Below are 27,866 nucleotides of genomic sequence, written 5' to 3' on the forward strand. Positions count from 1 at the left end.
CCATCCAACCTTTCTTTTGCATGCTGAATCAAATCTGCCAGAGTATGATGGACTCCTCCTTCAGAATATGGCTGGAATCTGATCACTTCTCAATACTTTTACAAAAACCACATGGTCTGAGCCGCTGTCTTCTCTTGCATGGATTATTGCAGAAGACTTTTGTCTTCATTTCCTCCCTTGCACCTGTAAGCCTATTCGTGACATACAGCCAGAGGTATTCCTTTAACCCAGAGGCCAGATCATCTCCTCTGTAACCCCCTAGAGGCTTCACATGTCAGGTATCACAGTAAGAGCCAAGCCTCACACTGGCCTGCAAGGCTGTCCTTCATCTGGCCGCCTGTTTCTTCCTTGTCCCCCTAACTGCATGGTTCCCCTCTTGGTCTCCTTTAGATCTTTGCTTAGTGTCTTCTATTCTTTGCTCCACTAGTCTCCGTAGACCTGATTCACTTGTATGATTAATTTGTTTATTGCCTGCCTTCCATTTATACAGTATAAGATCCACAAGGTCCAGGAGTTTACCTATTTTGTTCATTGATCTCCAGACTCCTAGAAAGGAACTGAATAAATATGTGTTGACTGTGTGAACAGATACCAAGCTATGTTTTTCAGTATAATTCTGGAAGTTTACCTCTGTAAAGATTCTATTCAGTTAAATTAATCCAGCCCAAGAAGGATCTGTGTGGGATTGCTGAGGCTCTAGGGCTCCTATGGTATAAGCCATGAGGTGATTCTTACATACAGGACCTGCCACCTGACTGTGGCAAATAAGACAGGTCTCTAGACTGTATAGTGCAAGGCAGAGTTGGTGCCTGCCCAGAGAGGGAAGGCAAAGTACTAGCCAATGTGGATTTCTTGCACATTAAAAAAATTCTTATTCGGCCGGGCGCGGTGGCTCATGCTTGTAATCCCAGCACTTTGGGAGGCCGAGGCGGGCGGATCACGAGGTCAGGAGATCGAGACCACGGTGAAACCCCGTCTCTACTAAAAATACAAAAAATTAGCTGGGCGTGGTGGCGGGCGCCTGTAGTCCCAGCTACTCGGAGAGGCCGAGGCAGGAGAATGGCGTGAACCTGGGAGGCGGAGCTTGCAGTGAGCCGAGATCGCGCACTGCACTCCAGCCTGGGTGACAGAGCGAGACTCCGTCTCAAAAAAAAAAAAAAAAAAAAAAAAAAAAAATCTTATTCATTTCTTCAACTCTGTAAACTTTGCGATTCTTCAAATTGAGGACTTCAGAAGCATCATCTAGTCTGATTCTGTATACTCATATAGTGCCATCCACATCCATCTATTTTTGAATATTAAATAATTTTCACTTGCATTTAATACATGGAACCTGGTAGGAAAACTTTTTTTTTTTTTTTTGTGAGAAGGTTAGCCAACTTAGGAGCCTCAGACAATTATGCTATAAACTTCCTTGTAGAACTGGAGCTTGGCCTTCTTAATTCACGCTTATGTTGAGAGTAGCCAAAAAGGAATGAGTCAGACTAAAATTCCCCTTATTTTCTGAAACACTAATAGGCCAAACTCCTCATTGCCACAGACTGGCAGTATCTCTGAGTTAAAAATCACGAAGGCATGTAACAGTGTGGTGACCGCTGAGCATTAGGTCTGCTGCAGTAGAAGCACAGCCAAGTTAGCTCTGACAGTGGGGGCGTGAGCCTGGCTGATGGTGAGCAGGACACCGCTGTGACTCTCACTGGGGTACATCTGGATGTCTTGCTTTTGCCCTGCTTCCTCTAAGGTCTTTAAATCATAATCTAAATAACTGTCAAGTAAACATATTGCCTTAGAAATTATTGAAAGGGAACTACCTTTGCCAAAGGTGCCCACGGGAGCAACGTCTCCCTTGGCTCACCCAGTGCTGCTGCTGCATCTCTGTCTTCCCCTTCCTCCTCCACCTTCTCCTTCTCTTCCTCCTTTTTTCTAATTGTGATATAATTCATATACCATAAAATTCACATCCTTTTAAAGTGTATTAATTCAGTGTTCTTTTAGTATATTTACAAAGTTGTGCAACTATCACCACTATCTAATCCCAGAACATTTTTGTCACCTCTAAAAGAAACTCTGTATCCATCAGCAGTCCCATTCCTCCCTTCTTCCAGTTCCTGGCAACTGCCAATCTACTTTCTTTTTTTTTTTGCCCCTGCTTCCCCTTCCTTGCCACCCACTAACCTACTTTCTGTCTCTAGATTTGCCTGTTATGGACATTTTATATAAATGGAATGATATAGTATGTGGTTTTGGGGGTTTGCCTTGCATAATGTTTTCAAGGTTGATACATGTTACTGCATGAATCTGGACTTCATTCCTTTTTATGGCTGAATAATAGTCCACTGAACAGATCTACCACTTTTTGTTTATCCACTCACCCACTGATGATGGGAATTTGGGTTGTTTCCACTTCTTGTTTATTGTGAATAATGCTGCTATGAATATTTAAGTACAACTTTTTTTTGGTGGATGTATGTTTTCAGTTCCCTTGGATATATACCTGGGAGTGAAATTGCTTGGCCATATGGCAACTCTATGTTTAACTTTTTGAGAAATTCTCAAATTCTATTCCAAAGTATCTGTACCATTTTACATTCCCACCAGTAATATGAGAATTCCAATATCTCTATAATCTTGCCAATACTTGTTATTCTTTGTTTCTTTTATTATAGCCTTGCTAATGAATGTAAAGTGGTATCTCACTGTGGTTTTGATCTGCATTTTTCTATAACTAGTGATATTGAGTAGCTTTCCATGTACTTACCAGTCATTTGTATATTTTCTTTGAAGAAACGTCTATTCAAATCCCTAGCCCATTTTTCTATTGGGTTATTTGTCCCTTATTATTGAGCTGTAAGAGTTTCTAATATATCCTGCATACTAAATCCTTATCAGATATATGATTGGCAAATAATTTATTCCATTCTGTGGGGTATCTTAGTGCTTTCTTGATAGTATCCTTTGAAGCACAAAAGTTTTAAAGTTTGATGAAGTCCAATTAATCTACTTCTTCTTTAGTTGCCTGTGTTTTTGGTATCATATCTAAGATATCATTGTCTAATCCAAAGTCACGAAGATTTATACCTATGCTTTCTTCTAGGAATTCTGTAGTTTTAGTTCTTATATTTAGGGCTTTGATCTATTTTGAGTTAATTTTCGTATATGGTGTGAGGTAGGGGCCCAACTTCACTCTTTTGCGCTATTCATTGAAAAGACTACTTTTTGTTCCATTGAATGGTCTTGGTACCCTTGACAAGTATCAATTAATGATAAATGTAAAAGTTTATTTCTGGTCTCTCAATTCTATTCCATTGATCTATATGTGCATACTTATGCTAGAACCACACTGTCTTGATTACTGTTGCTTCTATTAAGTTTTGAAATCAGGAAGTATAAATCCTCCAACTTTATTTTTATTTTTCATGATTGTCTTGGCTATTCTGGGTCCCTTGCATTTGTATATGAATTTCACTATCAACTTTTCAATTTCTTCAAGAAAGGCAGTTGGGATTTTGGTAAACATAGGGTTGAAGCTATAGATCAGTTTGGAGAGTATTGCCATCTTATCCATGAACATGGGGTATTTTTCCATTTATTCAGGTCTACTTCTTTCAACAATATTGTGTAGTTTTTAGTGCACAAATATTGTACTTTTTGTTTAATTTATTTCTAAGTATTTTATCTTTTTGATGATATTGTAAATAGCATTGTTTCCTTAATTTTATTTTCAGATTGTTCATTGTAGGTATATAGAGATATAACTGAGTTTTGTATATTGATCTTGTATCCTACAACCTTATTGAACTTGTTTATTAGTTCTAAGTGTGTGTGTGTGTGTATGTGCATATGTGTGTATCTGTCTGTCTGCCTATATTCCTTAGGATTTGCTATATATACAACAATGTCATTTGCAAATAGAGGTAGTTTTTCATCTTAGTCTCCAGTATGGGTACCTTTTATTTATTTTTCTTGCCTAACTGCTCTGGCTAGAACCTTCCATATAATGTTTAATAGAAGTAGTGAGAACAGACATTCTTGTCTTCTTTTTGATCTTACGGAGAAAACTTTTGGTCATTCACCATTAAATATGACATTACCTGTGAGTGTTTTTTGGATGCCCTTTATTAAGTCAAGGAAGTTCCCTTCCATTCCTAATTTGTTGAGTGTTTATTTTTTGAATCATTAAAGGATGTAGGATTTTATGAAATGCTTTTTCTGCACTTAGTGAGATTATTATGTGTTTTTTTTCCTTGATTAATAATATGGTCTATTACATTAATTGATTTTTGTTTGGTCAACCTCTCTTGCATTCCTAGCATAAATTTTGCTTGACCGTGCTGTCTGATTTTTAAAACTATGTTGCCGGATTCAGTTTGCTGGATTCTATTTTTGAGAATTTTCCCTATACTCATAAGGAATATTGGTTTTTAGCTTTCTTTTTTTCTTTTCTTTCTTTTTTTTTCTTTCTTTTCTTTTTTTTTTTTTTGGTTGAGTCTCACTCTACCGCCCAGGCTGGAGTGCAGTGGCGCGATCTTGGCTTAGTGCAAACTCTGCCTCCCAGGTTCATGCTGCCTCAGCCTCCTGAGTAGCTGGGATTACAGGCACCCGCCACCACGCCCTGCTAATTTTTTGTATTTTCAGTAGAGACGGGGTTTCACCATGTTAGCCAGGATGGTCTCGATCTCCTGACCTCGTGATCTGCCTGCCTTGGCCTCCCAAAGTGCTGGGATTACAGGCGTGAGCCACTGCACCTGGCCACTTTCTTTTTTTCTAATGTCTTTTCTGATTTTGGTATCAGGGTAATACTGGCGTCATAGGATGTGTTGAGAAATGTTTCTTCTTCTATTTTTCATAAGAATTTGTGAAGGATTAGGTGAATTGATCTCAGCACACTTTAACATCCACCTCCCAAGTTCAAGCGATTCTTCTGCTTCAGCCTCCCGAGTAGCTGGGATAACAAGCATGCACCACCATGCCTGGCTAATTTTTGTATTTTTAGTAGAAACGGGGTTTCGCCACGTTGGCTAGGCTGGTCTTGAACTCTTGACATCAGGTGATCTACCCACCTTGGCCTCCCAAAGTGGTGGGATTACAGGTGTGAGCCACCATGCCCAGCCTTGAATTTTCCTTTAAATGTTTGGTAGAATTTACTAGTGAACTCATCTGGTCCTGGTTCTGGACTTCTTTTGCAGGAAGTTTTTTGGTTATTAATTCAATCTTTTTGTCATAATTCTATCAAAATTTCTGTTTTTTCTTTAGTCAGTTTTAGTATCTTACATCTTCCTAAGAATATTTCCATTGTATCTAGGTTACCTAATTTGTTAGCATACAGTTGTGTATAGTATTCCCTTATAATCATTTTTATTTCTGTAAGGTTAGTGGTAATGTCTCCTTTCATCACTGATTTTAATAATTTGAGTGTTTTCTCATTGTTTTTGGCTAGTCTAGCTAAAAATTTGTCAATTTTGATAATCTTTTAAAGTAACTTTGGTTAGTTTTGTCTATTTTTCTATTCTTGATTTCATTTATTTCTACTCCAATCTTTATTGTTTTCTTCATTCTACTAGCTTTGGCTTTAGTTTACTCTTATTTTTCTAGTTTTTTAAGGAATAAACAGGTTAGTAATTTGAGATTTTCTTCTTTTTAAAATATAGGCATTAGCATCTATAAATTTTCATCTAAGCACTGTTTTAGCTGCATCCTGTAAGTTTTTTGGTAGAGACAGGGTCTTGCTGTGTTGCCCAGGGTGGTCTTGATATCCTGGCCTCAAGCAATTCTCCTGCCTCAGCCTCTCAAAGCACTGAGATTACAGGCATGAGCCACTGCACCTTGCCTTTCCTTTCTGAAGAATTCCTTTTAACATTTCTTGGAAGTAAGTCTGCTGGCAACACATTCTCTCAATTTTTGTTTGCTCAAGAAAGTCTTTATTTCTCATCCACTTTTGAAGAATAATTTCATTGAGTTTGGAATTCTAGGTTGGTGGGGTTTTTATTTCAACACGTTAAATATTTCACTCTACTCTTTTCTTTCTTGCATAGTTTCTGAAAATAAGTATGGACCACACTTCCTTGTTTCTTTGCATATCTCATAAATTTTTGTTGAAAACTGGACTATTTATTTAATTATTTATTTATTTATTTTGAGACAGAGTCTTGCTCTGTTGCCCAGGCTGGAGTGCAGTGGCATAATCACAGCTCACTGTAGCCTCAACCTCTCAGGCTCAACTGCTCTTCCCATCTCAGCCTCCTGGTGGCTGAGACCATGGGTGCATGCCACCATGCCTGGTCAATTTTCTTTATTTTTATTTTTTTGTAGAGACAGAGTCTCAGTATGTTGCCCAGGCTGGTCTTGAACTTCTGGGCTCAAGTCTTGAACTTCCTGCCTCAGCCTCCAAAAATGCTGGGATTACAGAGATGAGCCATCATGCTAGGCCCATGACACTTTAAATAATATAATATAGTAGTTGTGTAAATCATATTCTCATCCCTTTCCATGTTTTGTTGTTACTGCTTGTCGTTCATTTGTTTATTGAGTTTTCTAAAATTTATAAAGTCTGTATTTTTTTGTTATATATGGCCACTAGAGTCTGATTGGTTAGCTTAGTGGTCAGCTCATGGTTGGATAGAAATTTCCGTAAATGCCTGGGAACAGTATCTCCCAATTTTTGCGGAGGGGCTTTTTGTATTGGAGCATTCCTTCAACACTTAGCTAGGCAGTTTATAACTCTGTCTTAGCCTTCATTTCCTGCTTGTGCAGAGCTTGAAGGTCAGTTGGAAGTGAGAGGTTAGGGCCTTCTCAGGTCTTTCCTGAGCACGCACCTCTCCCTGGGAACGGTTCTAGCTCTGTGCACTGAGTGACTTCCTAGACTTCCAAGAATATGTGGGCATTTTTCAAGTCCCTATGGACATCTCATTCCCCAGCTTTTCCGTTGAAGCTTTTTGTTTGCCTATTATTTGCCCCGTTATCCACCTATTCAGGTAGCCATGATTTTAAACAACAATCGCCTCTGATGTCTTCTAACAAATGCCTCTTCATGATAGGCTGTGTTCACTGAGTGAGCTCTGAGTTTAAATAAAGACAGCCTTGGGAGTAGGATCTTTCAGGGAAACATCAGGTCAAATAATGATAATTTCCTGGTAAAGAGGCTTTGACAGAGCTCCAGCCCTGTTCGGTCCACTCCAGTGACTGTCAGCCTGCTGGGCTTTCCCTGTGATTGCAGGCTGATGGTTTTCAAGGCTACATCAGAGCTGGTGGGGCGGGGGGAGGCAGGTGAGGGGGAATGGGAATGAGGCAAATTAAAATGCCATGAGGCGTGTTCTTCATATTGAGATTCAGCCATTTTGGGGGAATAAATGCTCCCCAGATTGCTGTAAGCCTTTGGTTAATTTCCAGAGTTCTGAAAAAAAATTGATTTCGACAATTCTTCCTGGTGTCCCCATTGATTTAAAGGAGGAGAGGATTTTCAGAGGTCCTTACTCCACCAGTTTCGCTCCTGTCATCCCAGCTTTGCCTCTGACTGCATGTTGAATTTATACTGAGGCACTTCAGAAAAGCTCAGAGAATCCAAACTTTCTTCCCCTTACTGCCTACCAAAGAAATGAGTCAGTGATAGTCAAGATGTAGGTGGATTTTTCTATCCAAAAGTCTCTTTATTTTGCCGTTTTTGAAGTTTATTGGATATGCTGAAAACAAGGAGTCCAAAATGATGATTTTTGTGTTCACTTTAAGAATAGTCTGAAACATCAGCAAAGCAGATTATGACTAGCATCATTTTTACACTCTCCAGCTGTCCTTTCAGAAAAGGAATAGATAGGAAATTGGCCACATTTGGAATGTATGCTCTTTAAGGTAACGTAATCTGTTTTCTTTTATATCACAGGGATTTAATGTGCAAAATGGCGATTATACCGGACTGGCTTAGGTTGCATCCTCACACACGAAAATTTACACATTCAAGACCCCATTCTTCACCGTGTAGAGTATATTCAAGGAATGGTTCCCCAAATATGTTCAGATCATCTTCACGTAAGTATTCATGAGCAAATAAGATCACTAACTGTAGATATCACTTATGTGTATTTAATATGTACCAAGCTTAGTTCAACGGATTCACATGACATTTAATCCTCACAATAACTCTATGAATTAGGCTCTATTTTTATCCCTATTTTCTATATGGGGAAATTGGGACACAGATTGATTAAGCTATTTGCCTAAAAGTTACAAGTTTTTAAGTGGTATGTCAGGATTTGAACCTAGGGAGTATGATTCCAGAATTCAGGGGCTTATATAAATAAAAACTCACTCAGTAAATTAGTAGACTTAATTTTTTTTTTTTTTTTAGCAGTTTTAGGTGTACAAAAAAATTGAGTAGAAAACACAGGAAGTTCCCGTACACCCCCTCACTCCCACCCCCAGTTTCCCCATAATTAACATCTCATATTAGTGTGGTACATTTGTTACAATTGATGAACCCATACCGATAACATTATTATTACTTAAAGTTCTTAGTTTACATTAGGGTTCACTCTTGATGGTGTAGATTGTATTAGTTTTAGACAAATGTATAAAATGCCATGTATTGACCAGGCACAGTGGCTCATGCTTGTTAATCCCAGCACTTCGGGAGGTCGAGGCAGGAAGATTGCTTGAGCCCAGGGGTTCCAGAACAAGCTGGGCAACATAGTAAGATCTTGTCTCTACAGGAAATAAATACAAAAAATTAGCCAGGCATAGTGGTACATGCCTAGAGTCCCAGCTACTTGGGAGGCTGAGGTGGGAGGATGGCTTAGGCCCTGGAGGTCAAGGCTTCAGTGAGCCATGATCGTGCCACAGCACTCCAGCCTGGGTGACAGAGTGAGACCTTGTCTCAAAATAATAATAATAATAAATAGACATCTTGGTTGCCTCTGTGTTTTGCAATTATAAGTGAAGCTGCCGTAAGCATTCGTGTACTGGTTTTTATGTGGACATAGGTTTTCAACTCATCTGGAGTTCTTACCAGTTTTAAAAGCAACAGAATTTGACGTTATTATTTTCCAAAAATATATATCCTTTAATTTCATGTATTAGTTCCTTCATTTACTCATTCATTTATCCACATTTTCTGAGCCATAATATGTGACAGGCACCGTAATAGGTGCTGAGAATAAAGAGATGCACCTGAGAGAAGGCCTGCCCTAGACAAGCTCACAGTCTAGAGAGGGAGATAAAGAATTCAAGTAGCGTGAGCCAAATGCCATAAGACGCACTTACAAAGCACTGCATGAACACAGCCTGAGGAATCAGCGGGCCACTGTGAAAGAAGAAGCTGGGTTTATGAAAGAAGTTAGGTTTTGCCTTGTAATTGGGTGAAGCCATCCTAGTCATGCTGGACACTCAGGCTTACTTGCAACTGGCAGGACTTGAACCACCAGGTCCCATGCATCTACAAGGGAGCCTGCAAAATAGAGACTGTTTCCAACAACCGTGTGTCTACCCAAACTCAGGGGTCTATTTCTAAGGAGAAAGAGGAGAGTGGATATCGGGGATTAGTTTAGCAGTTTCTGACATCAAAATACATCATCAGCAATAAATGCATCCCAGTTCAATAGCTCCATGTCTACAATCTAATTTAGATATATCTTTATTTAACCAACTTTCTGATCGTACAAAGAAGACTAGAGTGAGGTGAGATGACTGGGTTAAAAGGTGTTCCTATTTTTTTTTTTTTTTTTTTTGAGCCAGAATCTTACTCTGTCATCCAGGCTGGAGTGTAATGGCATGATCTTGGCTCACTGCAACCTCTGCCTCCCAGGTTCAAGTGATTCTCATGCCTCAGCCTCCTGAGTAGCTGGAATCGTAGGCACGCACCACGACACCTGGCTAATTTTTGTATTTTTAGTAGAGACAGGATTTCACCATGTTGGCCAGGCTGGTCTCAAACTCCAGGCCTCAAATCCCCAAAATGTCGGGATTACAGGCATGAGCCAGCGCACCCAGCCTGTTCCTACTCTTAAGGTTCCTAACGAGTACCACCAGATTACCCTTCAGGAAGCTCACACCTTAGCACATTCGCACTCATGATACTTACAAGTGCTCATTTCTAAGTATCCTAACATAGATTATCTTTTAAGATCTTGCCCATTGGATATGGAAAAATAACATTCCATTGTGAATTTAATATGCATTTCCTGAATAGTAAGGTTAACTGTTATTCTCAAGTTTACCAGGCTTATGCCTTTTGCTTTTGTGAGTTGCCTGTTCATGTCCTTTGCCTGTTTACCTACTTTGGGTTGGTCTTTTTTAGTGACTTGTATGAGCTCTCTGTGTATTAAAAATGTGAACCTTCTATCTGCCTTAGTGCCACAGGTGTTTTTCTTTTTTGTCATTTGCTTTTTATTTCTATTGGTGGTACTTTTTAGTGCACTGGAGTGTTTTTTTTTTTACTTTTTTTCTTGTTGTTTTTTTGAGATGGAGTCTCACCCTGTTGCCCAGGCTGGAGTGCAGTGGTGTGATCTTGGCTCACTGCAAGCTCTGCCTCCTGGGTTCAAGCAATTCTCCTGCCTCAGCCTCCCGAGTAGCTGAGACTACAGGTGCGTGCCACCATGCCCAGCTAATTTTTGTGTTTGTAGTAGAAATGGTGTTTCACCATGTTGGCCAGGATGGTCTCGATCTCTTGACCTTGTGATCCGCCCACCTTGGCCTCCCAAAGTGCTGGGATTACAGGCATGAGCCACCATGCCCGGCGTTTTTTTACTTTTTAAAAATTAAAGATATATTTGCCTCCCAGCACCACTTTCCTCTATAAGAGGGTATCATCAGCAGTTGGGCTGGTCTCTTTTTCATGCATGCACAACATATAACTGTAGATATATATTTGTATAACTCATACATCAAATAAGCAAATAAATATTAGACACACTGTTTCCTTTTTAAGTGTTTTTATCTTTGTGTTTCAGGTTGAATCATTTCTATAAACCTGAGTTCATATTCACGAGTTCTTTTTTCTAGCATGTACACTCTGCTACTAAGCAAAACAAGTGAATTCTTAACTTCTGATATTGTATTTTTAATTTTTAGATTTTTTTTCATGTGCTCTTTAAAAATGCTTTCCATTTCTCTACTGAAATTCGCTATATGTTCACCGTGTTCTCAGCTTTTCCCTTTCATCTTGCCAACATATTTCCCATTCTCAGTTTGAATACCTGATCATTTCTACCTGGTCGTTATTCTTTCTGTGGGTGTTCTTCTGATGACTGTTTTTACCTTGATTAGGTTACCTTTTCTTCTTCACTTGTCTTGCAATTAAAAAAAAAAGTAATGCCAGATACTTGTGTTAAAAACAGCAGAGACAGAAGTCAATAATATTTACCACCAGAAAAGGAAAGCCTCTTCTTCTCTCAGGTTTCTAGCCGGGTGAGCTCAATTTAATCTCTCAGGTGAGCTGTGCCTTGACTTTGTTGCAGTTTTAGTCAAGTTTGGGTTACCCCTGGTTTCACATGCTTGCGTTCAACAGATCTTTGAGATGTGAGCACTGGTGAGACTCCACAGATCTCTCTGCTTTATAGCCCAGCCACCAGCTTCGCATATGGCGGGAAGATCTCTCTCTGCTTTACCGCCTACCTGCCATTTTGGGGGGGTTTCATGGGAGGTCTCTTTGTTGTCGAGCTCTGCCATGGCTTTCTGCACCTGGGAACATCTCTGTCCACCCTGTGGCCCTGATTTAACCTTCAGTGGGCCACTGACACTTAGTGAAGGGCCCATATGCTTCAGAGGGTTCACCTGAGCTCTTGTTCCCTGTATTCAGCCTTTGGTAAATAGCTGCCCCGAACTTGTGCAAAACCTCATGTGCCATGCTGGGGTGGATCACTCAGCTCTCCTGTAGCCCTAGCCTTTGGTACAGTGCTATTTACCTGCACTGGGGGAAGGCCCAAGAGGGTGAGCGCAGACCTGCTCTGTGACAAGGCCCCTGGGAATCTCATCCATCTGTCAGCCTCATCTGGCTGCTAAATACTGGGTTGTTTTCTTCCTACCCTGTCTGTAACGAATTTGCTTTTTACCCACTGTGCCACAGGGCTGGAAGGAGTTATCATTCTTTTTTCTCTGATGAGTGGCTTGTCCTTTCCTGAATTGTAGTTTCTTTGCATCCTCAGATCTCTGGTGGGTTTTAAAACTATATATATATTTTAGCTTATCCTACTTGTTCTCATTGTTAGGGTGACAGTGACAGTCTGTTGTGACTTTCTATATCCTAAGCGGATATGGAAAATTTTGTCAAATTGCCCTCCAGAAAGATTCCATCAATTTGTACTCCCACCAGCAGGTTCTGCAAGCTTGGTTACTGCTTTCATTTTCATCGTCAGACGTTACATTAGGCACATGGAATAAAAAGTTTTCCTTTACATATTTTAAAATAGTCTCAAATCAATGTTTTCTGATTCTTTTAAATTACAATTATTGATTGCAATGGTGGGGCTTCTAAGAAAGCAACTAAAATATATATATGAGAAGTCCAAGAGAGGATTTCAAGACAGAGGTGTACATTAACAAGAGGGATCCCCTTCTGACACTGGGGGCGGGAGGAGGATGTTCAGGCTGGTGGGCAGAGGGAGAAAGAGTGCTCACCGGCTGATACTGAATCACACAGCCGCTGTGTGTGAATCAGCTGCTTCTGAGATTCTGAGTGACAGCCAGAAATGGAGGGGAAGCCCGAGTGCTTCCTGCATTACTGAGTGTTCTTGGAACTCTTGTGGGAGGGTTAAGTTCCTTCTTCCCCCTCAGGGCTATGCTTATTCCTCTGTTCCCTGTCTGCCCTCTCTTAAGTGAGTCATCTGGCTCCAGGTCCTGAAATGCCACCTGTAACCAGAATGATAGCTCCATCCTCACTTCCCCACTAAGCTCCCGATCGTATATCCAGTTGCCTCGTGGATCTTTTTGCGTGCACCGCATCTAACGGGCATCTCAGACCTGAACTGGCTAAACGGGTCTCTTGACTCCCCCGTGTTCTCCATCTCAGCAATGACACTGTCATTTATCTCGTTCCTCATGTCCAGCACCAAGGGATTATCCTTGATTTCTCTATTTTCTTTAACACCCCCCCACGCACCTCCTCAGCCAATCCATCAGCAAAACCTTGTCAGCTACAGATCTGATAGATCATGTCTCCTATCTGTCTACTTTTTGTCTACCTTCAGGGCTACCACCTGGTTCAAGCCACAGTTACCTCCTAGACCTTGAAGCAGCCTCCTCTCTGGTCTCCCTCCCTCATTTTTTGCCCCCTATAATCCATTCTTTACATAGCAGCCAGAACACATTTTTAAAACCCCACACAGAAGCTGTATTAGATAACGTTGCTTCCCTCCCTAAACTCTCCTGAGCCTTTCCATTGCACTTTGAAGAAAACGCCATCCTTTCTGCAGGTGCCTGAAGCCTGTGTGGGCTGGCCCTCTCCTCCCCTGGCCTGAGCTCTCACTGTTCTCCATCCTACCTGCTATGTGCCACACTGTCCACTCTGGCCTTTTTCTTTCCTGGACATATCAAGCTCCTTCTTGCTCAGGGGTTCTTTAGTGGTTGCTATGGTTTCCCTGTTGAAGACATTCTTACTTCAGCTTCTTGATTGGCTGGCTCATTTTTATCGTTCCGGGTTTCAGCTCACAAACCCACTTTGGAGCAGACTTCCTTGACCATCCCCTCTAAAGCAGGCCCCCGCTGTACTCTGCCTCATTGTTTTGTCTTTCTATCTTCATTGCACGTGTCACTGTGCACCACGACCCCATCGTTTGCTTATTTATTTATTGGCTTCTTGTCTGTCGTCTCCCCTCCAGATTGTAAGCTGTACCTGTCTGATTCACTGCAGTACCCTCAGGGCTGAAAATAGTGGTTGAAGTATGATAGTTGTTGACATATGACATTTTTTGAATGAATGAATTCCACTTCCTTACAAGTCAGTGTTTCCCACAGCCCCTTCTGCTCTTCCCATTGGGCCTGTTTCCCTGTGGCCTCCATGCAGGTGGTTCCCACACTTGCATCTCCACTCCAGCCTCTCTAATCTCCAGAGTATGTATTCAACTTTCAGATGGACATCCCACTTAGATATCCCAGGCTGAACTCATTCTCTTTCCATAAGCCTTTTCCTCTTCTGTTCTAGGTATCTATTGCTGTGTGCAACTGCCCTAAACATTGTGGCTTGAAATAGCAACAGTCATTTATTTGGCTCACAGATCCGCAGTTTGGGCAGGTCAGCTTGTCTCTGCTCCACGCAGTCCAGCTGGGGAGGTACAGAGGCTGGGCTGACTTCACATCGGGGGCCAGAGTCCTCGAATGGCTAGCAGTTGACACAGCTGTTGCCTGGAACCTCAGCTAAGGCTGTTGCCCAGAACTCCTATATGTGGCCTGCTGGGGTGGCTCCTTGGCCTCCTCACAGCCAAGTGGTGTCTGTGTGTGAGCATCTAAAGAGGACCAGGCATGGCTGGGTGCGGTGGCTCACGCCTGTAATCCCAGCACTTTGGGAGGCTGAGGAGGGTGGATCACCTGAGGTCAGGAGTTCGAGACCAGCCTGGCCAACATGGTGAAACCCCGTCTCTATTAAAAAATACAAAAATTGTATCATGGCAGGTGTCTGTAGTCACAGCTACTCGGGAGGCTGAGGCAGGAGAATTGCCTGGGCCCAGGAGGTGGAGGTTGCAGTGAGCCAAGATTGCGCCACTGCACTTCAGGCTGGGAGACAGCAAGACTCCATCTCCATAAATAAATAAATAAATAGGACCAGGCAGAGGCCGTAGCAGCTTGCGTGACCTCATCTTGGAGATCATGCATGTCATGTATCATACTGATAGATGTCCATTCTGCCATAGTCATGGGCCCACCGGATTCAACGGGGGAGCATATGCCCACTTTTGCGGGGAGGAGTGTTAACATGATATTGTGTTGGGAGATCTTGCCATTCCCATTTTGGAAAATACCATCTGTTGCATCTTCCCTCTTCCCTTTCTAAGTGAAGGGTGCTGCCCTTGCCCAGCCACCCAGGCCAGATGCAGGTGTTCCATCCTCTCTCCATCCCTCACCTGGCCCCTCCAATCAGGGGAGTCTGTAGACCTCCCCGCTTGACCTTTCTTTTATTCATGCGAAGTCTTTTTGCTCTGTGACCATCATGCTAGTATGGTACTGTGTCACTCCTCTCCTAAGCAGCTGTAGTCACCCAGCCTGTCTCCACCCCATCAGTCTCCTTCCCTTTCGGTTCCTCCTCCACGTGGTACCGGGGGAAGGTGAAGAATGAAAATAGGGTTATGTTCTTTTGATGACAGTCCCACTGTGCCATCTCATAACCCCAGAGCATGAAGCCCAAGGAGAGGCCCTGCTGACTTTTCCCGTCCCATCTCTTGGCCGATGCGCCTCTGCTTGTCCCCACCCCCATCCTCCATTTGCCCAGGCTGGCCACGCCCCACGGCAGCCCCACTTCCAGCTCTGTTCCCTCAGGATCACCAAGTTGCTTTCCACTGAATAGGCTTTCCTGTCACCTTCCATCCTGTCACCTGAAACCCGCCATGCTCTGTTTAGGTCTCCCGTGCTCCCTGCAGATACCTAATGCCTGTCTCCACACTGGACCGCCGCATCCCAGTTACAGAATCACCTCCCTCCCGGAGGCTGTGGGCATCAGGAGTGAGAGTCATCCCCAGCCCCCGGCACAGGCCCTGCTTGCGCTGGGCCCTCAGTGGGTGTCGGGGGAGAATCGCCGATGGCAGCGCAGTCCCTGTGTGGGGTGGAAGTGCCCCCAGAGCCTGCTGTGCTGTGGCTCATGGGGTTAGGGTCTGCAGCTGATCTCCATGGCAGTGTCATTGTGGGGTGCCTGCATGTTGTCTCTTGTATCCCCTCAAGCAGAAGACAGCCCAGCCCACCCTACATCTCTGAGGAAATCCCAGCCTGTCCTCTGGGTGGGTTCAAGTTGGTACACCAAGATCTTTGGAGTCTTTCACCTGCCCAGGTCACCCCAAGACTAAAGCTATCACTGTCCTTATGCCAGAAATGTGCAACAGCTTGATAAGAAATTTTCATTCAAAGGGAAAGAACTGGCATCCTCCCTCCCTAGCTGCTGCTTGTGAATATTATTATAAAGGATGAGGCAATGTGAAAGCCCTTTAACATCCATCTAGGATTTACTGTGTAAGAAAGAGCTACTAAATAAACTATGGCTACCAAGTTTATCTCATAAGTAAGTAGGAGGGATTTACCAACTACCATTATTCTTGGTCTCCTCTTTCCCCAGTCAGTTATAAAATATCAAACTGAACAACAGTGTCTTCACACATACGATACGGATTGGAACCATAAGTTGGTTTGTACTCACCATATTTACTTATGTAATGTCCTACCTATTGTTCCTCTAGTTGTTTTTGTCTTGGAGAGGGGAAGGAGGCCTATGGCGTATCACCTCTCCTTTGCTGACACAGAGAGCTCTGGGACCTAAAATGTTAGTCAAGACATTATTCCTTTCCTTCCAAAAAGTTCAAAACCCAAAAGCTTATTTAGACCGCTCGAAACATTTTTCTTTTTTTTCTGAGACGGAATTTCGCTCTTGTTGCCCAGGCTGGAGTGCAATGGCACAATCCCAGCTCACCACAACCTCAGCCTCCCAGGTTCAAGCTATTCTCCTGCCTCAGCCTCCTGAGTAGCTGGGATTACAGGCATGTGCCACCACACCCAGCTAATTTTGTATTTTTAGTGGAGATGGGGTTTCGCCATGTTGGCCATACTGGTCTCGAACTCCTGACCTCAGGTGATCTGCCCACCTCGGCCTCCCAAAGTGCTGGGATTACAGGCGTGAGCCACCGTGCCCAGCCCTCGGAACATTTTTATATCCACATTTTAGCGTCCATCTCTTCCTTGTCTTTGAAAGGGAAATGGTCTGGGTTTAAGAATTACGTGTTTTTCCCTCAAAAATTGGCAAGGGGATGAAAGGTGAATATGATATTTTAAAGATTTATTTGAATGATATCGACTAAATTTTCTTTCAATATGCATGTTTTTCACTTGTACTGAGCTATGTGCTTTATAGAGAAGATTCTCTTTTTTTTCTTACTAATGTCATTACTGTTATTCTATATTGACCAAGTTTCAGAGTTGAAAGATGACCGAGTAGATTTTTCATTACAGGTCATCTACGGTGATACACGTAAACCTAGGGGTATGGTGAGAGAAATACCATCTAATAAGTTTTCTCGGTTCCGTTCAACAGTGCAAGAGTTTTTGTTTAGTGTCTCGGCTTTAAACATGTTTAATAAATAGCTGTATCTCTTTTATAGCCACAGCTGTTGCAAATCCAACACTGTCCTCCTTAGATGTTAAACGGATTTTATTTCAAAAAATTACCGACAGAGGGGATGAGTTGCAAAAAGCCTTTCAGCTGCTGGATACTGGTCAGAACTTGACTGTGTCAAAAAGTGAACTGAGAAGAATCATCACAGACTTCCTGATGCCGCTCACACGAGAACAGTTTCAGGACGTGTTGGCTCAGGTGCTGTATGTTGTATATACTTAGAATCACTCAATTCCAGACAAGCTGAGGTAGATCAGGGGAGCAGGTAACCTATCCCGCCCTTCCCCCCACTGTTGCCACTGAGCAGTTGAAGTTTTGTTTTTCATAATTCAGTTAATTAAGGCTGATTTAGATGATCACGATCGACAGATACTCGGTCATATTTTGCATGTAGCGCTGCTCCAGCCAGTTTCTTTTCATTTCTTTCTTTCTTTCTTTTTTTTGAGACAGAGTTTTGCTCTTGTCGCCCAGGCTGGAGTGCAATGCTGCGATCTTGGCTCACCGCAACCTCCGCCTCCCAGGTTCAAGCAGTTCTCCTGCCTCAGCCTCCCGAGTAGCTGGGCCCCTGGCTAATTTTGTATTTTTAGTAGAGATGGGGTTTCACCATGTTGCCAGGCTGGTCTCGAACTCCTGACCTCAGGTGATCTGCCCACCTTGGCCTCCCAAAGTGCTGGGATTACAGGCATGAGCCACTGCACCCGGCCTTCTTTTCATTTCTTTTAAGGGTCCATCTAAATGTATTTGGGTCAACTTCTATTTTGGAACTTAGTATTTTGGCATTTTTTCCCTTCATCAAATAGTTATGGAGCACCGGCTATATGCTAGATCCAATGCTAGACACTGCAGTGCAGATAAATCAGACTCAGGCCCTGCCCCTGAGGAGCTCCCAGCCCAGTGAGACACTTATGGAGTGTTGGCAAGTGCTGGGAGAGGGGCCACGACAGGGTGGCTGGGAGTTACAGGAGGGAGAGCTATCTGAAAATGAGGAGAGGTAGTCCAGGAAGGCTTTCTGGAGGAGGGGTATTTAACTTAGTTTTGATGAAGGAGTGAGTATTCTCGAGATGAGAGGGGAAGGAAAGGTCGTTATAGCAGAGGGGACAGCCTGTGTGAAAGCTCAGATGCCCGCATCCGCCTGCCATGCTTACTCAGGGACCTGGGTAGTTCTGTGATTTCTATCGGAAGTGAAGGGATATGGGTCATGTTGTGGCCAGAGGGGCCAATTCAGAAAAGTACTTAGTAAAACAGTTCGACCTTTCTCCTAGAGGCTGCAGGGAGCCAGTGAAGGGTTTGCAGCAGGGGTGATGCAGTTACGTGAGGCTGTAGGGAGCCAGTGAAGGGTTTGCAGCAGGGGTGATGCAGGTATGTGAGGAGGGATGTGGAGGATGAAGGCCCTTGGCCACCTGGTGGTGTGCCACACCAGGGGATGAAAGAAGTAAAAATCTGTGGACTATATCCTTGGGGTCCCTACAAAAGGAATATGAAATGCAGTAGGAATCAAACCTTTTCAAAATCAGTCTGTAATGATCAAAAGTAGAAAATTTGGGCTAGAATATCATTAGTATTCCATTTAACCCAATAATTAAATTTGTACACACATACACATGCATGCACACATGCAGACAAGTATATATATATTTACTCATTCATTATTTTTTTAAAAATTATTTATTTATTTATTTTTTATTTTTTGATGGAGTCTCACTCTGTCATCCATGCTAGAGTGCAGTGACACTATCTTGGCTTACTGCAACCTCCGTCTTCCGAGTTCAAGCTGTTCTCGTGCCTCAGCCTCCCGAGTAGTGGGATTACAGGCATGTGCCACCATGCCCAGCTAATTTTTAAATTTTTAGTAGAGACGGGGTTTCTCCATGTTGGCCAGGCTGGTCTCGAATTCCTGACCTCAAGTGATCAGTCTGCCTTGGCCTCCCAAAGTACTGGGATTACAGGTGTGAGCCACCGTGTCTGGCCTCATTCATTAGTTCTTAATTAGAGTCTGACTTCATGCTACCTCCTAGTAATTTAAAAACTTCTTTTAGAATTTGCTGTATACTACAACCCACTGTGTATACTTCCAACACAGGGGAATGATGTGTTATCAAAACAAATAGCTCAATGAATTTTAGGCATTCCCAAATTCCAGTCTTAACTTCAAAGACTGACTCTCTCTCTCCCTTTTTTTTTCTGACTTAAAATTTTAAAAAAGTACAGTTCTATTTGTTGTTTCTTCTTATGCATACCACGTTCTGTTTCAAAGTTTTCTCTTCCCTTTAATTCTGTCTTTTTTTTGAATTTGTGAAGTTTTGAGCCATAATTTTCTCAAATATTTTTTTCTGTCCCATTCTTTCCTCTCTTAAACATTTTGATATTGTCCCACTGGCCTCTGAGGCTCAGTTCATTAAAAAAAGTTTTATTCTATCATTCAGATTGGATAATGTCTATTGATCTGTCTTTAAGTTCACTGACTCTTATCATCTTCATTCTACTATTAGCCCCATCCCTTGAATTTTTACTTTTAGACATTGTATATTACAGTTGTAGAATTTCCATTTAATTCCTCTTTATGATCTCTTTACCTGCGTAGATTTTCTGTTTTTCTGCAGTTATGAGCACATGTCTTTCAACTCATTGAACATAGTTAAAATAGCTGCTTTAAAGTTCTTGTAATTTTCACGTTAGTCACCTCAAGGTTGACTTGCATTGATGGTCTTTTCTATTGAGAGGGGTCTTATTTCCCTGGCTGTTCATATTTGATTATGTTTGGATAATACTTCAGAACAGAGCTATCCAATAGAAGCACACTGCGAGTAGGTGAGGTGTGGTGGTTCACGCCTGTAATCCCAATGCTTTGGAGGCTGAGGTGGGAGCATCACTTGAGCCAAGAAGTTCAAGACCAGCCTGGGCAATAGAAGAAGACCCCATCTCTACAGAAAATTTAAAAATTAGCTGACCTTGGCTGGGCATGGTAGCTCATGCTTGTAGTCCCAGCACTTTGGGAAGCCGAAGCAGGCGGGTCACCTGAGGTCTGGGGTTCAAGAGCAGCCTGACCAACATGGAGAAACCCCGTCTCTACTAAACATACAAAAATTAGACAGGCATGGTGGCACATGCCTGTAATCCCAGCTACTCGGGAGGCTGAGGCAGGAGAATTGCTTGAACCCGGGAGGCAGAGGTTGTGGTGAGCCGAGATGGTGCCACTGCACTCCAGCCTGGGCAACAAGAGCAAAACTCCATCTAAAAAAAAAAAAAAAAAAATTAGCTGCCCTTGAGCCCAGGTGTTGGAAGTTGCAGTGAGCCAAGATGACGCTAATGCACTGTAGCACCCTCATGGGCACTGACACCCCACTATGATGATGCCCTCCTCACCCCATATCCTCCTCCGGGCTTTGATGGCTCCTCCAACACTGTGATGTCATTTTCCTCTGTCCCATCTAATGACTTTAGGACTGAATTGTTAGAAAAGATAGAAAAGGAGGAGGAAGACAGAACTTTTCTCTTCCCTTAAAAAAAATTTCCCCTTTATTTACTTCTATAATAATGGATAAATAGGGCATTTGATTTTTTCCACATCACCCTTTATTGCTGTCTACATTTTTAATAGCAGCTTTATTAATGTATAATTTATGTATCATAAAATTCACGCTTTAAACATGTATAAATTGGTGTTTTCCATATATTCATAGAATTTCGCAGTCATCACCACTATCTAATTAAAAACCGTTTTCATCATTCTAAAAAGAAACTGCCCTCCTTAGCAGTTACTCTCCATTTCCTTTCCGCTTGTATCTGCAAATACTAATGTACTTTCTGTCGCCATAGATTTGTCACTGTAGATTCTGGATATTTCATATCAATGGAGTCATACAATATATGATCTTTTGTGTCTAGCACATGTTTTTAAGGCTCACCCATGTTACAGCATGAATTAGTACCTCATTCCTTTTTATGGCTGAGTAATAGTCCATTGTATGGATAGACCACATTTTGTTTACCCTTTGATCGGCTGATGGACCTCTGAGTTGTTTCCACGTTTTGACTTTTGTGAATAGCACTGCTGTGAACATTCATATGAAAGGTTTTCGTGTGGACATATGTTTTCAGTTCTCTTGGGTACATACCTAGGGGAGAACTGCCATGTCATACAGTAATGTTCTTTTGCTTTTAAAGAACATTCGTCCTTGTAAACATTCTATCAGTTTCCTCATAAACTTGATTTAACCGATACTTTATGCCAAATGGAGAGTTAAAATATTATTTCCTGCTATGTGTCCTTATAGTCATGATCTAATGTTAATTTAAAATTTTGACAATCTTCCCAAGCTAATCAGTTATGCAGGAAGAGCAAAAGTACAGAAAATATGAAATGTGTATCTGTTTTTAAAAGCTACATCTGTTTTTAAAAGAAGCCACTGAGAACTGTAGAACTTCAAAGACTTTTTAAAAAACAGGTCTTGATAGTCTGTCCTAAATGACAAGCAAGATTCCCAGAACCTTAAGCTCCTGTGACCTGTGTGTCAGTCAAGGAGGCTGCAGTGTGGCACATTACAGGAGGCCAGGGTCATTGGGAATGAAGGGCAGGGCTTCCCTTCTCTATCCACGGACTTCCCAGCATCTGTGGCTTTTCTAGATGGTCGTATGATGAATCCATTTGGTGATACATGCTCTTTCTTTTTTAGTAGTTAATGTAAGCCTAACTGGACACTTACAAAATGAGTAAAAGATTTCATGGTAATTTCCCCTTAAAGTTAGGAAGGAATTTTCCAGTTATAGTCTGAATTTACTTTAGCTTCTATTTTATTTGAAGACCTGTGTCAGGAATGTTTGAGTGTCAGGGTGTTTTAATGACTGACCAGGGCAGGAAGTATGAGGAGGTTTTGCTTGTAATCTGCTCCGTACTTTTGTTTCCATTAAGAGTGATGCAAACTCGGTGTTTTTTTAAAAATGTGGCCTCAGTCCCTGAATATTAATGGAGGCCATTTAAAAGAAGTTGAATTGGTAAATCGATTCCAGAGAAGGAAAACAAAGTTCTGTTTTCATCCCAGTGGTTGTGCCAGGTTGGAGAAAATGTCTTCTTGCAAGATACTTATCACAATGACGGATACTGATTTAAAAACTAGCCTCCTCCAGTCCCACCCTTAAGAATTCGCTTTCGGCCGGGCGCGGTGGCTCACGCTTGTAATCCCAGCACTTTGGGAGGCCGAGGTGGGCGGATCACGAGGTCAGGAGATCGAGACCACGGTGAAACCCCGTCTCTACTAAAAATACAAAAAATTAGCCGGGCGTGGTGGCGGGCGCCTGTAGTCCCAGCTACTCGGAGAGGCTGAGGCAGGAGAATGGCGTGAACCCGGGAGGCGGAGCTTGCAGTGAGCCGAGATCGCGCCATTGCACTCCAGCCTGGGCGACAGACTTTCAGCAATTCGTCTATAGATGATTTTGATTCTTAAAACATTTTGCCGGAATTGTAAACACCAAAAGGCAAGTACTGAGCGCAGCCTCTCCTTTTGGACTAGATTCTTTACTTGTCTAAGGGGCTTGGCTTTGGAGACTGATCATCGCAAGAATTTCTTTATCACATTAGAATTTGTGGTAGACTGTAAGTAGCAATATGAAATGCGATGAAAGCTTGAATAGTTTGACGGACTCTCTTTTTCTTCATGGGCAGGGTGGTTAGTGCAGTGGGATGGACTTGCATACTGGATTCACGGAGATCACTGGCACTCAGGGCGGTGCTGGGCAGGGAGGTCATACCTCTGCTTTGTGAGTTGTAGAAAGTGACACCACCTCTGAGGGTGGTTTTAGGGCTACTCATGTAAAACACTGAAGATAGTGCCTGCATCCACTCAGTGTGAGCTCTGCAGATGTAAGTCTCTTCTCTTCCTCATTTCCTCTTATCACTACCAAAACCAGGAGGGCACCCAACCTTGAACTACATGTTTAATCTGCTCTTGCCCGTATTCTGCAAGGCTAGGGAAACTGAAATGCTTGCTCAAAATTATATCTACTAAAAAATGCATTATCAGAAAAAGAAGTCATGGGCATTCTTTCCGGGAAAAGGCTTTACAGAGGCCCACCCTGTGAGCCCCTCTCCCCTGGTCTCATTTCCTAGTTACACATGTTTTAAATAGTAAAGAGCAGTCCATCATTTGGGGAAGACTGCGATAACCACGCTAGGCTTTGAGGCCAGCATTTTAAGGGCTTAGTAAATAACAGATTTGATTGTGTAGAGTTGGGAGCCATTCAGCTGTGTGGGAAATTGTACTTTGTGTATTTGTATGAAGCTTGATGAAATAGATTTATATTGATTGTATATTTACTTAATGTTTATCTAAATTTTAGATTCATAATGCTTGTTTGGAAATATTTTATTAAATAAAATTTAACTTTTTGCTTAGAAATAATCTCAAACTGAATTGCTTGAACCCAGGAGGCAGAGGTTGCAGTGAGCCGAGATTGTGCCACTGCACTCCAGCCTGGGCGACAGAATGAGACTCCATCTCAAAAAAATTAAAAAAAAAAAAATAAATAAAAATAAATAAATAAAAGGAATAATCTCAAACCTGTAGAAAAGTTGCAAGAATAGGCCAGGCACATTGGCTCATGCCTATAATCCCAGAACTTTGGGAGGCCAGGTGGATGGATCACTTGAGGTCAGGAGTTGGAAACCAGCCTGGTCAACTTGATGAAACCCTGTCTCTACTAAAAATACAAAAATCAGCCAGGTGTGATGTGGACACCTATAGTCCCAGGTTCTCAGGAGGCTGAGGCAGGAGAATTGCTTGAACCCAGGAGGCATAGATTGCAGTGAGCTGAGATCCTGCCACTTTACTCCAGCCTGGGTGACAGAGTGAGACCCTGTCTCAAAAAAAAGAAAAGAAAAGTTGCAAGAATAAGAAAAGTACAAATAGCACTCATATGACCTATTGTGAACATTTTACCTCATTTGTTTCTCCTGTGATCTCTCATTATCTGTGTGTATGTGTATACACACAACATACACAAACAATGTACACATATATATATATATATTTAAAAACACTTGAGTGGGGCCAGGTGTGGTGGCTCATGCCTGTAATCCTAGCACTTTGGGAGGCTGAAGTGGGCATATCATTTGAGGTCAGGAGTTCAAGACCATCCTGGCCAGTGTGGGGAAACCCCATCTCTACTAAAAATACAAAAATTAGCTGGGTGTGATGCGCGCCTGTAGTTCCAGCTGCTCCAGAAGCTGAGGCAGGAGAATCGCATAAACTGGGGAGGCAAAGGTTGCAGTGGGCCGAGATTCCATGACTGCCCTCCAGCCTGCGTGAGAGAGCGAGACTCCATCTCAAAAAACAAAAACAAAAACAAACGAACAAAAAATCTTGAGGGGAAGTTGTTTATATCATAGTTCTTTACCCCAAAAACATCAGTGTACATTTCCTAAGAGCTATTCTTTTACATAATCACAGTGCAGCTATCAATGTCAGCAAATTAAACATTGAGATCATACTTTTATTTAATCTACAGTCTGTATTGACCCACTTGACCCAATGATATCCTTTGTGGAATTTTTAATTCAAAAATGGATTTTTTTCTACCTTAAAACTGTATGTACAAACTCATGTACAAAGTTCATGTGACACTCAGTATAAAATTGTGCTATGGCCTCAGCTTCTAATATGTATTATATGTATAACACATATTAGAGTATATATAGAGTATATTTATGCTAATTTTATTTTTTAGGTGATTTTAAATAATTTTGTGGATAACTCGACTTTCAGTTGAGCACAGACTGGCATTCTAGGGTGCTATTTACACTTTATTTGCTGAGAATGCATGTTCACCCTGACACCTGGGTTAAGCAGTTGTATTTAAATGTTTTAATGGAATGCTTGTCCTGTTAATAGTGTTCTCTATTACATCCTGAGAGCTGTGATTTAGAAATCTGCTTCACCATCTATTGCTTGGATCTTAATTCTCTAACATGTTGTCATTCTTCTCCCTTGACTGTAGATTCCCCTTAGCACCTCTGGTACTGTACCGTACCTTGCCTTTCTGTCCAGGTTTGGTGGAATTGACCTATACATAAATGGTATAAAGAGGTAAGTGTTTGGTTTGCTCGTGTGAAAATGTGAAATTTGAAATGATGCGTAAGAGCTATGACGTGAAGCCATTGGAACTAATCATATCAACAGCTATATGTGGAAGATGAGTTTGTAGAACTTGTCCATATGGAATTTAATGGAATTAATCCAGTCAAGTTTTATTTAGGGAAGATTTTAGCATCTATATAGGATGTATTTCAGGACAAGAGGAATGATACTGTAATAAAATATAAACATAGCAAATTAAAACCAGACAAAAATAGTTTACATGCAATATATTTAAAATTGGAATTAATGGAATTTAATTTTGAAGTAAAATATTAAGATGCCAAATTTAAAATTTGTAGGTTTTTATACATTTTTAATGTTGTTCATTGGAAAGTGATGATGTTTTCGTGGCTAGAAATAATAAAAAAAAATCTTTGCATGAACTACTTGAATATTTCATAGTTTTTGCATAAAGCATGGGACTCTTTTTTTTTTTTGCAACATGAGCAGGTTGGAGTTTGACCTTTAATGTCTCAATCAGCAGTAAAATTATTTATTTTAGTATATGATTTAGGAAATACTGTTTTAGTAATAAAAATATTTACTTATATCTGACTCTAAATGAATAAGCCTCATTTCCTCAGGAGTTGTGTAAACAATTATATATAAGAATTAAATTTGTAGTTCAGCCACTATGAGAAGCAGTTGGAGATTTCTCAAAGAACTTGGAACTATCATTGGACCCAGCAATCCCATTACTAGGTATATACCCAAAGGAAAACAAATCATTCTACCAAAAGACACATGCACTCATATGTTCATCGCAGCACCAGTCACAGTAGCAAAGACATGGAATTAACCAACCTAGGTGCCTACCAATGGTGGATTGAATTTTAAAATGGGGTACATATACACCATGGAATACTATGCAGCCATTAAAAAGAATGAAATCATGTCTTTTGCAGCTGGAGGCCATTATCCTAAGCAAATTAATGCAGGAACAGAAAACCAGTACCACATGTTCTCACTTACAAGTGGGAGCTACACATTGGGTACATGTGGACATAAAGATGAGAACAGCAGACACAGCAGACAACTAGAGGGGGAAAGGATGGGGGCAAGGGTTGAAAAACTATTAGGTACTATGCCCACTACGTGGGTGACAGGATTATTTGTACCCCAAACCTCAGCATTAGGCAATATACCCATGTAACAAACCTGCACATGTACTCCTTAATCTAAAATAAAACTTGAGGCTGGGTGTGGTGGCTCACACTGTAACCGCAGCACTTTGGGAGGCTGAGGCGAGAGGATCACTTGAGCCCAGGAGTTTGAGACCAGCCTGGACGATATAGTGAGATCTCATTTCTACAAAAAATTTAAAAATTAGCTGAGCATGGTGGCATGCCCCAGGTACTCGGGAAGCTAAGGTGGGAGGATCTCTTGAGCCCAGGAGGTGGAGGCTGCAATGAGCCGAGATTGTGCCACTGCACTCCAGCCTGGGTGACAAAGTGAGACTCTGTCTCAAAAAAATAAAAGTAATAAAAAATCAAAGTTGAAATTATAAATACACTATCTAGTTCACTGAAAAAAATCCCACAAAAGCCAATTAACATCAATTGATCAGAGAAAACTATATTTAATATGAACAAAATATGGACAAATCACAGAATGAAGAACTGACCTTCCTAGGGGACAAAAAAATTAAATTTGATCCTGAAATATTAGAAAATTCTGGTATCATGGCTTTTATGATGGTTGCATCACTGATGCAGTTTAGGTGTAAGAATTTGTGTCGTGGGGAGGGGGAGATAGGGAATTTATGTACATGGGTGTAGAGTTTGGTTTTGCAAGATAAAAATGTTCTAGAGATCTTTTGCACAACAATGTGAATATACTCAACACCTACTCAACTACACACTTAAAAATGGTTATGTTATTTGTGCGTGTTTGTCACAATTAAAAAAAAAAATGGCCGGGCATGGTGGCTCATGCCTGTAATCCCAGCACATTGGGAGGCCGAAGTGGGTGGATCACCTGAGGTCAGGAGTTCGAGACTAGCCTAGCCAACATAGCAAAACCCCATCTCTACTAAAAATACAAAAATTAGCCAGGTGTGGTGGTGCGTGCCTGTAATCCCAGTGACTCGGGAGGCTGAGGCAGGAGTATCACTTGAACTCAGGAGGCAGAGGTTGTAGTGAGCCCAGATCGCACCACTGTACTCCAGCCTGGGTGACAGAGTAAGACTTGGTCTCAAAAAAAAGGAATGAGTGCAGCAGCTCCAGCCAGAGTGACACAGTGTCATCCCCTCCATGATTTGGAACTTCTCTGTGCTCTCTTTAGTTAGTGCTAAGTGGGGACTAAGATGATTTCCAGGCTCTTTCAAAAGAATGACAGTTTGTCTTATAGGCTGCATATTCTTGTTCTTGACATAAAACTATCCCAATTTTATGGATAAAGTTCTTGGGTGGACAGTAAACTAATATGAATAGTCTTTGTTGGGAAAGCTG

At 41.7% G+C, this 27,866-nt stretch overlaps 1 protein-coding gene and 1 pseudogene across 9 annotated transcripts in view; one reads left to right on the forward strand and one right to left on the reverse strand.

Annotated features, from left to right (window-relative positions):
- Window positions 1-27,866, reverse strand: part of LOC134733491 (large ribosomal subunit protein eL33-like) — a 346,767-nt pseudogene that overhangs the window by 172,807 nt on the left and 146,094 nt on the right.
- Window positions 1-27,866, forward strand: part of EFCAB6 (EF-hand calcium binding domain 6) — a 295,562-nt gene that overhangs the window by 21,506 nt on the left and 246,190 nt on the right. For 7 of the 9 annotated variants that reach the window (XM_055252706.2, XM_055252713.2, XM_055252712.2 and 4 more), the window contains 3 exons: window positions 7,874-8,019; window positions 17,274-17,485; window positions 25,277-25,365. In XM_055252706.2, coding sequence (XP_055108681.2) covers window positions 7,874-8,019; window positions 17,274-17,485; window positions 25,277-25,365 — 447 coding nt within the window. The remainder of the gene's footprint in view (window positions 1-7,873; window positions 8,020-17,273; window positions 17,486-25,276; window positions 25,366-27,866) is intronic. The other 2 variants (XM_063622890.1, XM_063622891.1) reach the window with 2 other exon arrangements.

This window comes from Symphalangus syndactylus, chromosome 18 (genome assembly GCF_028878055.3).
Source record: "Symphalangus syndactylus isolate Jambi chromosome 18, NHGRI_mSymSyn1-v2.1_pri, whole genome shotgun sequence".
Taxonomy (NCBI): domain Eukaryota; kingdom Metazoa; phylum Chordata; class Mammalia; order Primates; family Hylobatidae; genus Symphalangus; species Symphalangus syndactylus.